This window comes from Garra rufa, chromosome 3, assembly GCF_049309525.1.
Source record: "Garra rufa chromosome 3, GarRuf1.0, whole genome shotgun sequence".
In the NCBI taxonomy this organism is placed as follows: domain Eukaryota; kingdom Metazoa; phylum Chordata; class Actinopteri; order Cypriniformes; family Cyprinidae; genus Garra; species Garra rufa.
The window spans coordinates 32,617,698-32,634,728 of record NC_133363.1 but is presented as its reverse complement, the minus strand read 5'-3'; the positions used below and the strand labels follow the sequence as shown (position 1 = coordinate 32,634,728).

Here is a 17,031-nt window from a genome sequence, read left to right as displayed (position 1 = left end):
TTTCAAATGGCACTCACTTCCTTGTTGCATCTGTGTCCCTTCCTCCTGTCTCTCTGGTAGATGTTGGGGGAGTATAATCACTCCGTGCTGTGCTATGAGCAGGCCCTACAGGCTCAGCCAGGCTTTGAGCAGGCCCTGAGGAGGAAACATGCTGTCCTCTGTCAGCAGAAGCTGGAGCAGAGGCTTGAGGCTCAACACCGGTAACAGACCCTTTGTTTTCTCATTGACTGTTGAGACTTTGACTCTCTTTTTCTGTGCAATTACTTTGTGTCTCATTAAGAAAACCATCTGAGTATGGAGTGGCCTTGTTCCTGGTATTGAGTGGCTCTTGTTCTTTTATTGATGGAGTATTTCTGCTGAGAACTTACCCTTTGTTCATTTTATGATGAGGGATTCATTTTGGATCATTGCAGAGGTCTTCAGCAGGGTTGTACTACAGGATAGCAGCCAATTATGTAGTTCGATCTCAAGCTATTTTTAAGTGAAAGAAGAAAAATGCAACATACAAAACAAAATACAACATTTAGTTATTCAAGTCAAGATGTTACAATTTAGATGATTTACAATTTTTGCACTTCACACGTTGACATAAATAAGTTAAAATAGAATATACAGGTATATGGCTAAATAACAATAATGATTAATTTATTAGTTTTGCAATGTAAGCATTATTAAAAGGAAATGTAGTATTTTAATCGTTTTATTCAGCATTGCATTAAATGCATTAAATGATCAAAAATGACAGTTTATTGTTACAAAAATTTCCATTTTAAATGAATACTGTTCTTTCTAAATTTGTTCTTTAGAGAATCCTGAAATAAATTAAGCAGCATAACTGTTTTCAGCATTGTTAATAATAACAAATGTTTCTTAAGCACAAAATAAATTTGAACAATTTCTAAAGGATCATGTGATATTGAAAACTGGAGTCATAACTGCTAAGAATACAGTTTTGCCATCACAGGAAAATTTACATTTTAAAATTTTATAAAGTAGAAAAATGGTTTTAATTATGTATTAATATTTTAACTGTGTATTTGATCCAATCCAATCTTTTATGATTTGTAAGAGACTTCAAACACATAAAAAATCTTACCGACCCCAAAGATTAGAACAGTTAGTCTACATTAAGATGTTTCTTATAAACACCTTATCAAAAGCCAGTCTAAATATATATTTTAATACAGTATGCTCTATTTTCCACCAGTGGGTTCTATGTTATTGAGATTTATCTTATATGATATTTATCTGACTATAGCAAACTTTTTGGGGGCAAAAAAAAAAAACCACCAAATTGTTAAATTTGCAATGCAGGGCCCTATTAAATCCATTTTATTTTTTTTTCCAAAGTTTTTTCCATTTAAAATTTTTCTACCATGTTTTAATGGTTTAATTAAAAAAATGTTTAATGAATTGAAATCATGAAACTTACACAATTTAACATAAATTGTATACAATTTCACTAAAATTACATTTTAAGGCCCTATGAAATGCAATACATTTTTTTCTCACATTCAGTTTTATTTTGACAAAATTCTGTTTTCTGTGATTTCTCTGGTAAACAAATTCTGATAAATAATCTAATAATTATCACTTAAAAATAATTGTAGTAGTAGCAGAAGTAGTAATAGTATTATCATTAAATTAAATATTATATTTCTGTCACTGTTTCTTCATGTTAAACTGAACTTTCTGGCGGGATGCTTTGAAGACCTTTAAGTTTCTGTTTGTGTTTGATATATTCACATATATATTCACATACATATATGTGTGTGTATGTGTATATATATATATATATATATATATATATATATATATATATATATATATATATATTCATTTATGCAGAGACACACATGCATGCATAATTTATATTTAAAATAGTATTTTTGCAGCTTAAAATTCACAGGCACTAGTCTATATCACGTTTTGATGTAAGTGAACAGACCTACTTTTCATTTATTAATTCAAATAATGGCAAATTCCGTGACATTCTGCGCTATACAGAAAATTTCGTTTTTATAACTGGATTCCCTGATTCTGTCTGCGTTTTCCACATTGCAGAAATCATTGGACCTATTGGGCATTAAATTGTTGTTTTCACACTAGAGGTTTGATTGCTATTAAAGTGTGATTTGTTTCATGTAAAAGTTGACTTACTAAGAACTCAAAGTGAAGTGCTATTGTAAATGTATATGTATATTTCGTGATATTGTGTAAATTCTGACGAAAAATGTTGACAAGATTTTGGTAGTTACATCAGATAAACTGAATCCAAGCAAAGTGACCAGTGCTGTCCAGTTGTAACATTTGGACTTAGGCATTTGTTTTCTGGCAGTGATACTGAATATCTTGCAGTTGTTCTGTTGATGACATGGAAAAAGCACAAATGAATCTTTGAGTCGAAAACATGCATCTTCCTTCACTCTTTGTCCAGGTCTCTGCAGCGCACCCTGAATGAACTGAAGGAGTACCAAAAGCAGCATGATCATTACCTGCGGCAGCAGGAGATGCTGGACAAGCACAAGCTCATTCAGGAGGAGCAGATCCTGCGAAATATCATCCACGAGACCCAGATGGCTAAAGAAGCCCAACTCGGTTAGACTGCATGTTTTACCTTACAACTATAGTTTCTGTAACAACCCACAAACACAAGGTCCTAAATAGGATTGCGCAATATACTGGATAAACAAGTTTCGCAAGTCTGCCAGATCTTATTGGTGCCACGTTTGTTGTCTCACATTTGTTGCTTACATAAATGCGTATAACAGGACTTCAATGTTTTGTTTTAGGAAATCACCAAATGTGTCATATGGGGCAGCAGAAGTTCACCCTGCACTGTCCGTTTGACTTGCCTGTACGCTATCACCGCGGAGAACTGTTTGAAAATGTCCACTACATTCAGGTGATACTGAAAACACACTGTTTGAATTATTTTGCTTTCTGCGTGTTAATAATGAGACGAAATATTAAAGCAGTTTAGAATAATAATTTAGTTTTTACTATTTTTACTTATTTCCTACAAAATAAAACATTTAGCATTAACTTTAAAAATGTATGTACATTATATAAATGCGTTTGGAGTTTTATTAATTTACATGACTTTTGCATGCCTAAAAAAAATTTCATGCAGTGTTTCATGAGGGTTTTGTGTAACAACAGTGGAGCATATTATAATATGTTTGTGTCTACTTTGACTACTTGCGAAACTATTTTTGTAGGTGGAGCAAAATTAAACAAATTAACTAAGTAGCTGAAACTAATTTGTTTATAAACTCTTGTATGAAAGCAATACTTCATAAACGATAATGTTGTTGATATTCAGTATAACAGCACCCTTTTGATGTATTGTTTAAGTGTCCGTCTCCTCTTTCTCTGACATTGTGTGTGTGTGTGTGTGTGTGTGTGTGTGTGTGTGTGCACCTGGTATTCATCACGTTGTGGGGACCAAATGTCCCCACAAGGATAGGAATACCAGTAGATTTTGACCTTGTGGGGACATTTCTCAGGTCCCCATGAGGAAACAGGCTTATAAATCATGCACAATGAGTTTTTTTGATGAAGTAAAAGTGTGCACGATCTCCTGTGAGGGCTAGGTTTAGGTGTAGGGTAGGTGTAGGGCGATAGAAAGTACGGTTTGTACAGTATAAAAACCATTACGCCTATGGAATGTCCCCATAAAACATGTAAACCCAACGTGTGTGTGTGTGTGTGTGTTTGTAGTTTGGTGAGGAGGTATCAATAGCCAGCAGTGTTGCTCTGGTGTCCGAGTTGAGTGTGAATGAGAGTCACAGTCCTCTGCAGTCCTACACCGTGTCCTTAGGACGGGAACCTGCAATCCACTGGGACAAGGAGACCACCTCCTCTGATGTAAGAGTGTTCATTTAATATTTTTTTTTTTTAGTAAACACTTTTATTGTTAACTGAAACCAATGGAATTGGCCAAAAAGTTTAATCAAAGTGCACCTATTATGCATGCATTTAATATCACCTCATTTTCCAGCATTACTCAAACAATTCAATCTCTCTAAACTGCTTCTTTCTGTGAGCCTACTCTGCTCTGATTGCTCAGATGGCCCAGTCTGTTGTGATTGGTATTGCTGTTTAATAATTTTGGAAAATCATGCAAGCCTAATCTTAAAAATAAACAAAAGGCATGATTACACTGCATGGGGATTGCTATGGCAACATTTTATCAATAGACATTTGAATAGCTACTTTTACTTGTTTTATTGTGGTTTTGTCTATTTATTATTTAAAATACACCGATTATTTTTGGCATTAATAGATTTGCCCTAGAGATGGATAATTTCTGTTTTATCTATATTTGACCTTGGACCACAAAACCAGTCATAAGTAGCACAGGTATATTTGTAGCAATAGCCAACAAAACATTGTTATCGAAAACTACTTTTTTTCTTTTATGCCAAAAATCATTAGGATATTAAGTAAAGATCATGTTCCATGAAAATGTTTTGTCGATTTCCTACGGCCAAATATTGTCCTATCCTAACAAACCATACATCAATGCTTATTTAGCTTTCAGATGGTCTTTAAATCTCAATTTCAAAAAAAGTCCCTTATAATTGTTTTTGTGGTCCAGGGTCACACATCATCATGCACGTCTTGTAATATTCTGCATATTTTATACTAAAAGTCACATTCTGTTTGTTGTGTGTGTGAACAGGAAAGTCATACAGTGCTGTGGCCTAGGAGGTCAGACTGTGAACAACGATTCCCCACAGTTCCCCCTGTGCACCTACTTCCCACTTATTACCTGCCGCCTGAGTCCCGCGGTTTTAAGTAAGACGTGGCAGTGTGACATGAACATTTATGTTACAAACAGTATACAGTTACAGAATCACAGACTCAACCCTTCAAAATGTAACATGTCACTTTTTTATCTTTGTCATGTTACCAGGGCTCTGAATATCCTTTTGGACAGCAAAAGTCCTCCACCATCAGCAAAGACTCCAGACTGCAGCTTGAAGAATCTTGTCACTGCTAGAGACCCACTGGACTCTCTGGCCTGGGCCTTAGAGAAGGAGCTGCCCGACCCACATGCTGCTGAGGTATGTGCCAGCTTACGCAACACTGTCAGTCTGAAAACTTCTGTACCACACCCTTAGCTTACCTGGGCTTTTTGTGCCAGTAGAGGATGTTTAGTATGTGGGAGTGTTGTGTTTTCTCAGGTGAGTCATTCTGTTTGTGTGTGCGTTTTATGCAGGTTTTGCTGAAGCGCAGTGGTGGAAAGAGTTTGGAGCAAACTGGAGCACTGATTGCTCAGGCTCTGGACAAGGTAAAAGAATAATGCCTACGTGTGGCTCACGTTAAGTACATTAATGATAGCACTATTTGCTCTTTGTAGATAATTGAGCACTAAATTATGTGAATGCAAATTATTTGAAAATAATAAATTTGTAAGACTCAAACATCGAGTCAACTGATTAAAAACATATTACAGTTGAAGTCAAAAGTTTACATAGACTTTGCAGAATCTGCAAGGTGTTAATTATTTTACCAAAATAAGAGAGATCATACAAACTGCATGTTATTTTTTTTTTTTTTATGTAGTATTGACCTGAAAAAGGTATTTCACATAAAAGATGTATACATATACTCCAAAAGAGAAAATAATAATTTTAAAGAATTTATAAAAATGACCCCATTCAAAAGTTTATATACAATTGATTATTAATACTGTGTTACCTGAATGATCCACAGCTGTTTTTTTTTTTTTTTTTTGTTGTTTAGTGATAGTTCATGAGTTAAACTGTCCGCTGTTCTTCAGAAAAATCTTTCAGGTCCCACAAATTCTTTGGTTTTTCAGCATTTTTGTGTATTTGAACCCTTTCCAACAATGTTTGATTTTGAGTGTTTGATTTTGAGATCCATATTTTCAAACTGAAGACAACTGAGGAACTCATATGCCAACCATTACAGAATGTTTAAATGCTCAAAGGTGCTTCAGAAGGAAAACAACGAGGGGTGTAAACTTTTGAACAGAATGAAGATGTGTACATTTTCTTATGTTGCCTAAATATCAATATATATTTTTTTCATTTAGTACTGCCCTTCAGAAGCTACAGAAGATACTTACATGTTTCCCAGAAGACAAAATAAGTTAAATTCACCCTGATCTTCAAATTCCCCCAGCTCTTAATGCATTGTGTTTCCTTCTGAAGCATCAGTGAGCATTTGAACCTTCTGTAATAGAGTCCCTCAGTTGTCCTCGGTGTGAAAAAAAAAAATTGATCTCAAAATCATTCAGTCATTGTTGGAAAGGGTTCGAATACACAAAAATGCTGAGAACAACAACAAAAAAAAATTCTTAAGAACGGCAGGCAGTTTAACTGTTCAGGACAAACAAGGGACTCATGAACAACTATCACTAAACAAAAAAAAAAAAAAAAAAAAATTTGATGGATAGTGTGTATCTCATAGAAATGTGGAGAAGTGTAATATACAAATGAAACTCAAAAATCAGTAACTTTAAAATTAATATTAATATATAGACTATAGATCTTTAAACACAGAAAAGGGCAACAAAGCACTATAAATGCAGCATAGAAGTTTTCATTATGACTTGTATGCTATAGTGTAAATAATATACAGAGTCCAGAAACCATATGGTAGTTTTGTGTAGGAATAGACCCAAATGTAAGACATATATTTACAGATAATGATCTTTGCTGCAGCTTTTAAACCATACACATATTTTGAAATTTGTTAAAAGTAATCACAGTTATTACTCCAGTCATTAGTGTCATCCTTGAGATCTTTCAAATCTTTCTAAAGCTAATTTGCTGCTCAATAATGGTTATATTTATTTTATAATTTATTTATTGTTTTGTATTGTCAGTGTTGAAAACATTTGTGCTGCTAAATATTTTGTGGAAACACTTTTTTAGCTTCTTTATAAGAATAGAAACTAGAATTAGAAATCTTTTGTAACAGCGTGAAAGTTTTTACTGACAATTTGATCAGTTTTATATGGAGGCCCTTTTCCACCATTGAACAAAAATAGTCTTTATAACTCACAATCGCAAATTCAGAAAAAAAGTCTGAATTGTGGGTTTATATCTTGCAATTCTGATTTAATAGCTTGCAGCTGATGGTTTATATCTCACAATGGTGAGGGGAAAAAAAGTGAATTGCAAGAAAAAGGTCAGAATTGTGAGACAAAAAAGTCGCAATTACCTTCTTTATTCAGTGGTGGAAATGGTGGGCTTCCATAGTTTTGTGCATCCTTGCTGAATAAAAATATTAATTTCTTTAAAAAAAAAAAAGAAAAAAGTTGACCCAAACAGTGGTGGTGTATATAGTGTGCTAAGTGCAGGTTGGTGTAATAGTGCTTTTATATTGCTGGTTTGGCCTTTTATGATCTGAACAGCACATTCTTTTGTGTGTGAAAATTATCTTTGTGTATGTATTTAATTTATTCAATATTACTAACTTAATGAGGGTGAGTAAATAATGACAGATGTTTAATTTTTATTTAGATTGACAGCTTTGAAATTGTTAGATGCTCATAATTGGTTGTCAGATTGTCTCTTGCAACATTTTTGTATAAAACTAGGATTGTGATCGTAAAACAAAAGCTTTACAGATCAAATGGAACATCTCTTTCTCTCAGATGAATGGGCCGAGGTGGATGATGCAGAATGAAGCAGGTCTTTTCTGGCGTGCTAAAGGAAATGGCACACAAGCTTTGGCGTGTCTGCGTCAGGCGCTCCAGTCTGCCCCTCCTCAGCACAGAGACATGCCTCTGGTCAACACTGCCAACCTGCTGCTGCACTACGGCTTGCATGACGAGGCCCATGAGCTGCTGCAACAGGCCCTGCAAATCAACCGCTCAGAGGTATGCACTTACACTGACCTATAATGGAGACCGTTGAACACCACACCCTTTTTCAGTACAGACTTTAGTACTACTACCACCCAGTTTACGTTGTAAGTGATTACATATTTTAGTTCCATGTTGTTCATAACATATTTTTGAACACAAGAATGTGTAGTGTGAATGTCTCAAGAGTATACTTCAGTATTAATGTGAACTCTTACATACACTACCGCTATTTGGGATCAGTAAGACTTTTAATACTTTAAAAAAAAAAATTCTTATGCTCTTCAAGGCTGCATTTATTTAATCAAAAATACAGAAAAATCGTAATATTGTTAATGTTATTACAGTATAAAATAAATTTTATATATATATATACTGTAAAATATAATTCATCCCTGTGAAGCAAAGCTGAATTTTCATCAGCTGTTACTCCAGTCTTAAGTGTGACACGATCCTTCAGAAATCGTTCTAATATGCTGATTTATTATTAGAATTATCAATGTTGGAACAGTTGTGCTGCTAAATATTTTTTTGGAACCTGTGATTATTTTTTTCAGGATTCTTTGATAAATAACAAGGTAAAAAGAACAGCATTTATTCAAAATATAAATCTATTCTAACAATGTAAATCTATGCTATCACTTTTTATTGATTTAACACATCCTTGGTGAATAAATGTATTAATTTCTTTCAAAAAACAAAGAAAGTGTACATTGTTAGAAAACATTTCTGTATTAAATAAATGCTGTTCTTTTAAACCTTTTATTGCTCAAAGAATCCTGAAAAAAGTATCAGTTTCCAAAAAAATATTAAGCAGCACAACTGTTTCTAGTACAGATAATAAATCAGCAAATTAGAATGATTTTTGAAGGATCATTTGACACAGAAGACTGGAGTAATGATACTGAAAATCCAACTTAAATTACAGATATAAATCGCATTTGCATGTATATTAATATAGAAAAACATTGCAATAATATTTCACAATGTAATTTTTTTTCTGTATTTTTGATCGAATGAAGACAGCCTTGATGAGCATAAGAAACTTCTTTAAAAATCGTACTGATCCCACACTTTTGAGAGGTAGAGTATAAGTACAGCTGAATACATATCCTTTCAAGCTGTACTCCGTTTGATAGTCTGCAAATGAACACATGCACATTAGAAATGTTGTTCTTGTCCAGTTTCTGCTTTATTAATTTTTAGAAGTTAAAAGCATTAAAAAACTGAACTCTTTTAAACTGGAATTGTGGATCTCTCTTAAAGCCAAGTACTTAACAATGTGGACAATGTGTTGCTGCCTCCAGTAGTGTGGGTGTTGTTCCATTTCAGCCATTTCTTTTTTGACCATGTAACTATGACCAAGGCCAGTGTTGCCACCTTGTGGCCAAAGTAATCAGTGCAAAAATATTGCACAAAGGAGCATTCAGTTTTGACAAATATTACAGTTTTGACAATGACAAAATATGCATAGAAACCAAAATATGTGTTGGGTCTTAACTCATTTGATGATTGTGCTAGCTGCTTTTCAGCTTACTGTGGACTTGCAAAAATTTGCAAAACATACAAGTGTCACTTTAAACGTGAGTTTACATAAAAGAAGAATCTAAGAAATTCACGTTTAAAGTGTTAAACGTGAATTTCTTAGATTCTTCTTTTATATACGGGTGAGGGGGCATTAATTTTTCACATAATTTTCTCCGAAAGTATACATTTATTTCACATAAAAATGAAGATTTGCTGAGGAGATCCTTCGAAGATGTACCAACTATTAACTATGACTTTTGCCTCAGTAAACTCCTAATTTGCTCCTTATTAATAGTTAGGTAGTTGTTAAAATAGGTATGGGGTAGGATTACGGAATCTAAAATATGGTCATGTAGAATAAGTCATTTAATATGTGCTTCATAAATAATAAAATAATAAACAGCTAATATGCTAGTAATATGTATGCTAGTTAATAGTGACAATTGATCCTTAAACTAAATTGTTACTAAGTTTGTTTCTACATTGCTAAGTTTCTCTAAATGTGTTCCATTACATCACTTTCTCACCAATAGATTATTTGCAGTGAATGGGTGCCGTCAGAATGAGAGTTCAAACAGATGATCAAAACATCATTATAATATACAAATAATCCCCATGACTCCAGTCCATCAATTAATGTCTCGTGAGGATAAAAACTTGTGATAAAGCCCATCAAGACGGTCAATTCAAACTTTAGCTTCCTGATAAATTCAGAGTCCATAATCCATAGTATTGCATTCTCCAGTGAAAAAATTGTCTGAGTCAGGAGAAAAATATTCACAGATCAAAGGCCACTTTTCACTTTACAAGACATTAATTGAAGGACTGGATTTGTGCCAGCAACTTGATGTTATTATCAGCTGTTTGAGCTCTCATTCTGATGGCACCCATTCACTACACAGAATCCATTGGTGGCATAATGTAATGCTATTTTTCTGCAATCTTTTCTGATACAAGCTTCTCTACACTACCAGTCAAATTGTTTTTAATGTTTTTTTAAAGATGTCTCTTCTGCACACCAAGCCTGTGTTTATTTGATCCAAAGTACAGCAAAAATATTAAAATATTAAAATATTTTGACTATTTAAAATAACTGTTTAAATATTTAAAAATGTAATTTACTCTTGTGATCAAAGCTAAATTTTTAGTATCATTACTGCAGTTTTCAGTGTCACATGATCATTCAGAAATCATTTGATTTACTATATCAAGAAACATTTATTATTATTATTGTCAATATTTAAAAGTTGAGTATATTTTCAGGATTATTTGAATAGAAAGATCCAAAGATCAGCATTTATCTAAAATAAAAAGCTTTTGTAACATTATAAACTACACTTTTTTTTTTGGAAAGAAATAATAGAAATTAATACTTCTATTTAGCAAGGATGCTTTAAATTGATCAAAAGTGATGATATTTATAAAGTTACAAAAGATTCTATTTCAGATAAATGCTGTCTGAACTTTCTATTCATCAAAGAAACCTGAAAATGTTCTACTCAGCTGTTTTCAACATAATAATAATAATAATAATAATAATAATAATAATAATAATAATATTTTTTAAGAGCAAATCTGAGTATTAGAAGGATTTCTAAAGGATCATGTGACTGGAGTAATAATGCTAAAAATTATTATTATTATTTGGAATCACAAGAATAAATTTCATTTGAAAATATATTCAAATAGAAAACAGTTATTTAAAATATTTCAAAATCATACTGTTTTTGCTGTACTTTAGATCAAATAAATGCAGACTTTGTGAGCAGAAGAGACTTCTTTTAATAACATTAAAAAACGTATTGTTCAAAACTTTTGACTGGTAGTGTACATCTTGAATGACCTGAACGCATAAATACATTTTTAGGTAAACTATTTCTTTAATCAAAATGTATTATGTGACATAACTAAATAATTCTCTCTCTTATTCTCTTTCTCTTTCACATCAGCCTCACACCCTGTTAAGTCTGGTCAACATTCAGCTCTCTCAGGGAAACCTGACTGGCGCTCTGGCCGTGTTTCGTCGGGCCCTGACTCTCTCAGTTCACTGTCCCCAGTGTCGTGCCAGCCTGCCTCTAATGCGCTGCCTCCAGTTTTACCCCTTTCTTTACAATCTCCAGCACCAGGCCTGTCCATGTAAGTAGACCTGTAGGACCCTTCCAACACTGAACCGAGAGTTCTTTCCTCCCCCAGACAGCTACCCCACTTCACCTTCCTCCATCACTCACTCTTTCCTCCTCCCTGGTGTTGCAACCTCAGCGGCAGAGTGCTCAGCGCTCTTTTTATAGCCCAGGCACTGTAATCTTTGAGCCAATTTTAGACTCTTTACCGTTGCATCTTCTATTCTGGGTTTGCTCCATTCCCTCTTCTGCTCCCCTTTTCTCTTCTCCTCAGCATCCTGCACTGCTCCCCTTCTCTAGCTCAGCTTTCTCTCCCCTGGCACTCTTCTGAGTGAGAGAGACTTTGAAATAGCGAAATCGTGTCCTCAATAATTCAGGGCACTGAAAATAGCACAGGCTTTATTTAGATGCCGCTGCGCTCTGCAGACAAAAATGAACTCATTGTCCTCTTCTCGTTTGGGGGAACTCTGAGCTATTGATTTAGGGATTAATATGGCTAACCCCTTCTGCACTAACATACTCACCTATACAACAGTCCAAATGGTAAATATGTGTCCAAGTGGCTTGTGTTTCCACCTTATTTGTCTGTTAGTTTTTTTTTATACATGTAAAAAAATAATGCAGTTATATTGATTTGAAAAATGTAAGTTAAGCAACATGTGAGTTAAATTATGTGTGTGTGTTTGTAGCTGGCTCTGGCTGTGAGACAGAGGAAGACACAGAGCTGGAGGAATGGGACACGGCCAGCAGCAGCAGCAGGCAAGAGGCCTGGGACACTGATGCCATGCCTGTGTCTGCTTTAGAAGACTCTCTCCTCTTTGAGAGTAAGATTAATAATGAAGCTTATGGGGGCTTCTTTTTCTCTTTGATGTTCATATAAGATTCCATGGTCTGAGACCACTAGCTTATATTTTGCATTTTTGTAATGTGTATAAAAAAAAGAAAGAAAAGAAAATCCAATTCTATTAGCATAACATTTTGAGTTCATATGCTCATTGTCATGAATGCTTATTCCATTAGTGACCAAGAAATAGCAATGAATCTTATATATCTCCCTTTTATTTTATTTTATGTATTTATTTTTATTTTATATATACAGTCAAGCCCGAAATTATTCATACCCCTGGCAAATTCTGACTTAAAGTTACTTTTATTCAACCAGCAAGTTTTTTTTTGACCGGAAATGACACAGGCTTATCCCAAAAGATAATAAGACGATGTACAAGAGGCATCATTGTGGAAAAAAATATTTCTCAGCTTTTATTTACATTTGAACAAAAAGTGACATGTCCAAAATTATTCATACCCTTTGCAAACTGTTACAGTCTATGGGAAAATCCAAAGTTCTATACCATTCCAAATAGTCCAAGCTGTTCTAAAGCATCCTAATTACCCTGATTCATTGGGAACAGCTGTTCTAATCAATTTAACAGGTAAAAAACAGAAGCTCTCTGCTGTTGGTTTGTGGACAGTCATGGCTAAGACAAAGGAGTTCACTGAGGACCTGTGGCTGCGCATTGTGGCTGCTCACAAGTCAGGAAAGGGCTATAAGACCATATCTAAATGTTTTGAAGTTAAAGTGGCTACAAAGTAGCGCAAAGTATTATTAAAAAATACAAGACGTTCCGCACTGTGAAAAATCTAAGAGGACGTGGTCGGAAGCCAAAAGTGACACCTGTGCTGGCCAGGAGGATACTGAGAGAAGTAAAAAAAAATCCAAGGATCACTACCAAGGCCATCCTGATGAATCTGGGCTCTGCTGGTGGCAACATCTCAAGGCAGACAGTCCAACGGACACTGCACACCACTGGGTTCAATGAACGCAGACCAATGAGGACACCACTTCTCTAGATAAGGCACACAAAAGCCCGCTTGGCCTTTGCAAATGCTTATCTGGACAAAGAAGAAGACTTCTGGTCTTCTGTTTTATGGTCAGATGAAACAAAAATTTTATTGTTTGGCCACAATAATGTAACTTTCATTTGGCGTAAAAAAGGAGAAGCCTTCAACCCTAAGAACACCATCCCCACTGTCAAACATGGTGGTGGGAACCTGTTTTGGGGGCATTTTTCAGCCGGTGGACGAGGGAACCTAATCACAGTAAACGGCACCATGAAAAAGGAGCAATACATCAAAATTATCAACAACAACATCAGGCAGTCTGCAGAGAAACATTTCAGCACGACAACGACCCAAAACACACAGCAAAAGTGTTGAAGAAATGGTTAGCAGACAAAAACATTAGCATTTTGCATTGGCCCAGCCAGAGTCCTGACTTAAATCCAATTGAGAATCTGTGGAGGGAGCTAAAGATCAGGGTGATGGCAAGAGACCCTCCAACCTGAAAGAGTTGGAGCTCATCGCTAAAGATGAATGGGCAAAAAAACCAGTGGAGACAAGCAAAAAGCTGGTCAGCAATTATAGGAAGCGTTTGATTGCTGCAATAGCCAATAACGGCTTTTCTATTGACTATTGAGAAGGGTATTTTGGACATGCCACTTTTTGTTCAAATGTAAATAAAAGCTGAGAAATATTTTTTTTTCCACAATGATGCCTCTTGTACAGAAGCCTGTGATATGCTATAATCATCTGAAGATTGTATATTTCTTATACTCGGGGATTAAAGTTCTCACTCGCTACGACGGATTTCCGTTACCTGCAACAAGTCTATGACGGATTTCCGTCAATTAGAGAAAATGAAGGGAAAAGAAACGTATTGCGCATTGTTGTTGTTGTTGTTCTGTCAGCACGCCAAAGATCATCCCGGCCTGGCTGCAGCTTCTCAGTGACAACATAGTGATGCCACTGGCATCATTCACAGTCAGGTATTTAGCAGAGAACACAGAGCAGAACTTGAATTTCGGCGCGGGTATTAATACACATTGGAATGTATCATTTGCACGTGCTTTTGAGTCCTTCTTATTTAAAGTGAAAGAAAGATTCATTTGCGCGCTCTCTTATAGATCATTGCCTGTGCGCCCACAGAACGCGAAAAGGACAGTGACTAATTTAAACAATTGTTAAGGGAGTAAGCAAATGTAATATTGATTTAATACAACAGTTCTATAACAAGAAAATAATGACTTACGTTGTCTGACTATATCTCTATCTCTACTGCCTGATTTTACTCTATTTTTTAAATGAAAATATTTCCAAATAAAGTAACAGCTCAGTCACTGCGCATCTCTAAAAGCAAAACAGCGGTGTTTCATTCATGAATGAAAGCGAGTTTTTGAAAGAATATTCAGTTCATGATTATCCATTCATAAAGACAGTCCCTTGCTTCATTCCCGAATGAATCAGCCGTTCAAACGAATCATTTGACTTACCGCCACCTGCTGGTGGATTTAGTCTCATTGTAAATTAGACTTACAGTTATTTAAAACGTAATATTTCTATATTAAAATGTATATTTAAAACATTTATCTCAACATGAATTTATTTGCACTTATGCAGCATTAAATGTCTGAAATTGCACCTTCAAGCCACTTTTGTGTTCCTTTGTGCCACCTCTGTAGTACAAATTATTTTTTATTAATACTAATTTTATATGATTGGTAATTTATTTGTCTTATTCTGCTATTATATTGTTTTAATTAGATTTTTTTTTAAATAAGAAATATATTTTTAGTTTGACAGATAATGACATTTAATAATTAAAAAATGCCATTACAATGGTAAAAAGAATCTGCCACTGTAAATCATCTTAATGAGTCAATTATCACCTCATATTAGGAAGGCTAATTTTTTATCAGAATTTTCTATTATTGATCAGAAGATGCTTCTACATTTTTTTTAATTAGGAGGACACGCACTATAAGAAGGAAAAAAAACTGCTTATAAAGTGGGTGTGTGACAGGTATAGCTGTGGAATGGTGTTTGGCAAAGATTTTTTGGTGGAAAAATTTTCAGTCAGAAGATTTTTTTTTTGCTTTAATCCCTGTATACTGCATCAAAATGCACAGGACATGCGAACATGTAACTCAGTGTAATCATTTATTAATACTGTCACTTTCCCCATGCTTTATGGAATTAAACTTAATCGTATGCTTTTCTATGTTACATTTTACTCAAGATTTAATTTAAAAAGTGAAAAAAAGGTTCTGAAATGGTTACTGTCCTGTCCTTGCTAAATTAAACATACAGTGTGGTGAGGCCATGTGATATAGCAATATAGCACAGTACTACGTTAAAGATTTATGGTTGCATATTTTATACTGTTTCATATTTCATGTTTTTTCACTTACTATTTTTAAACAATAGCTGGCAGAATACATAAAGTACAGTAGTATTTTTAACAAACAGCTGTTGTCAGGTTGAGGATGTCATTCCGCATGGAAATGTATGAATGAATTAAATTTTCTGAACAAGGACTTCTCAAACTCTAAACAAGCAGCACATTCACAACTTTTCTCTTTACTCTTTCCTCTCTTGTCTTCTGCAGAGGTGGTGGTGGACAGCAATGGTTCAGGAGAGGCGAGTGGCCAGGACAGGGCCAGAGAGCAAAAGACTGATGGGGTAGAGGAAGAAGAGCAGGACTGGCGTCTGAGAGAAGAGCTGATAGGCGCATTTGAGGGGGCTCTAGATATGAATGGGAAGACAGGGGACCTACGGGGCATCCGTGTGCTGAAAAACGACAGGGTCATGGGGGCGAGAGCGGGAGGACCCTGCTTTGGAAACTGTGAGGATGATGAGGGAGCTGAATGGGTAAGTCTCTCTGTTGAAATGTTTAAGATCTTTTTGTATTCATAATCAGGGAGACTTTAACAGTTCCCTGTTCTTTTCATTTCTTCAGATAACATTCCAGGTGAAACGTGTAAAAAAGCCCAAAAGTGATACCTCGGAGGGTTGGGTGGGAGAAGGAGATGTTCGTCAGGGTGAATCAGCAGCAAGCAACTCCATCCTGGAGATCAGTGGGCCCACAATCCCCTCGCCTGGACCCTCAGGTGCTAAGAATAAACTACCTTCCTACAAGACATGTTTTTCAACACAGAGCAATGATTTGCTTACTCATAAGCCACCCTAGGTGTATATGACTTTCATCTTTCAGACGAATACAATCGGAGTTATATTAAATGTCCTGGCTCTCCCAATCTTTATAATGACAGTGAATGGCTGTTGAGTTTTTGAAGTCCAAAAAAGTGTCCATCCATCATAAAAAGTACTAAAAGTACCATCATAAATATTTTAAACTTTATAAACATCCTATGTCATCTGCTAAAACACCACAGTAGCGGAAGCTGGAGATTGCGGTTTATAAAGTTTTAAATATGGATATTTTTATTGCACAAATGCATTATTTAACTTTAGACATGGTTTGTACAAGGTGTTTAAAGTGCTTGAAACTTGAATTTAAGGCCTGGAAAATAGCAATATTCCTGAAAAGATACTTAACAAATGTTTTAGTTATTGTAAGACAACATATCTATGAAATAAGTGTTTAATTTTTTATATATCTTTAATATCTTTTCATGCAAAATTCACAAATTAAAATAACAACATACTTTTTCGCTTATTATAGTTAATAAAACTAGTAAA

At 34.9% G+C, this 17,031-nt stretch overlaps 1 protein-coding gene across 1 annotated transcript in view; it reads left to right on the top strand.

Annotated features, from left to right (window-relative positions):
- ttc17 (tetratricopeptide repeat domain 17) overlaps positions 1 to 17,031 on the top strand; it is a 28,695-nt gene that overhangs the window by 3,957 nt on the left and 7,707 nt on the right. Inside the window, exons 8-19 of the mRNA XM_073836965.1 lie at positions 61 to 200; positions 2,438 to 2,598; positions 2,793 to 2,905; positions 3,724 to 3,870; positions 4,688 to 4,803; positions 4,922 to 5,072; positions 5,228 to 5,299; positions 7,637 to 7,861; positions 11,323 to 11,509; positions 12,183 to 12,317; positions 15,938 to 16,200; positions 16,289 to 16,439. Coding sequence (XP_073693066.1) covers positions 61 to 200; positions 2,438 to 2,598; positions 2,793 to 2,905; positions 3,724 to 3,870; positions 4,688 to 4,803; positions 4,922 to 5,072; positions 5,228 to 5,299; positions 7,637 to 7,861; positions 11,323 to 11,509; positions 12,183 to 12,317; positions 15,938 to 16,200; positions 16,289 to 16,439 — 1,861 coding nt within the window. The remainder of the gene's footprint in view (positions 1 to 60; positions 201 to 2,437; positions 2,599 to 2,792; positions 2,906 to 3,723; positions 3,871 to 4,687; positions 4,804 to 4,921; positions 5,073 to 5,227; positions 5,300 to 7,636; positions 7,862 to 11,322; positions 11,510 to 12,182; positions 12,318 to 15,937; positions 16,201 to 16,288; positions 16,440 to 17,031) is intronic.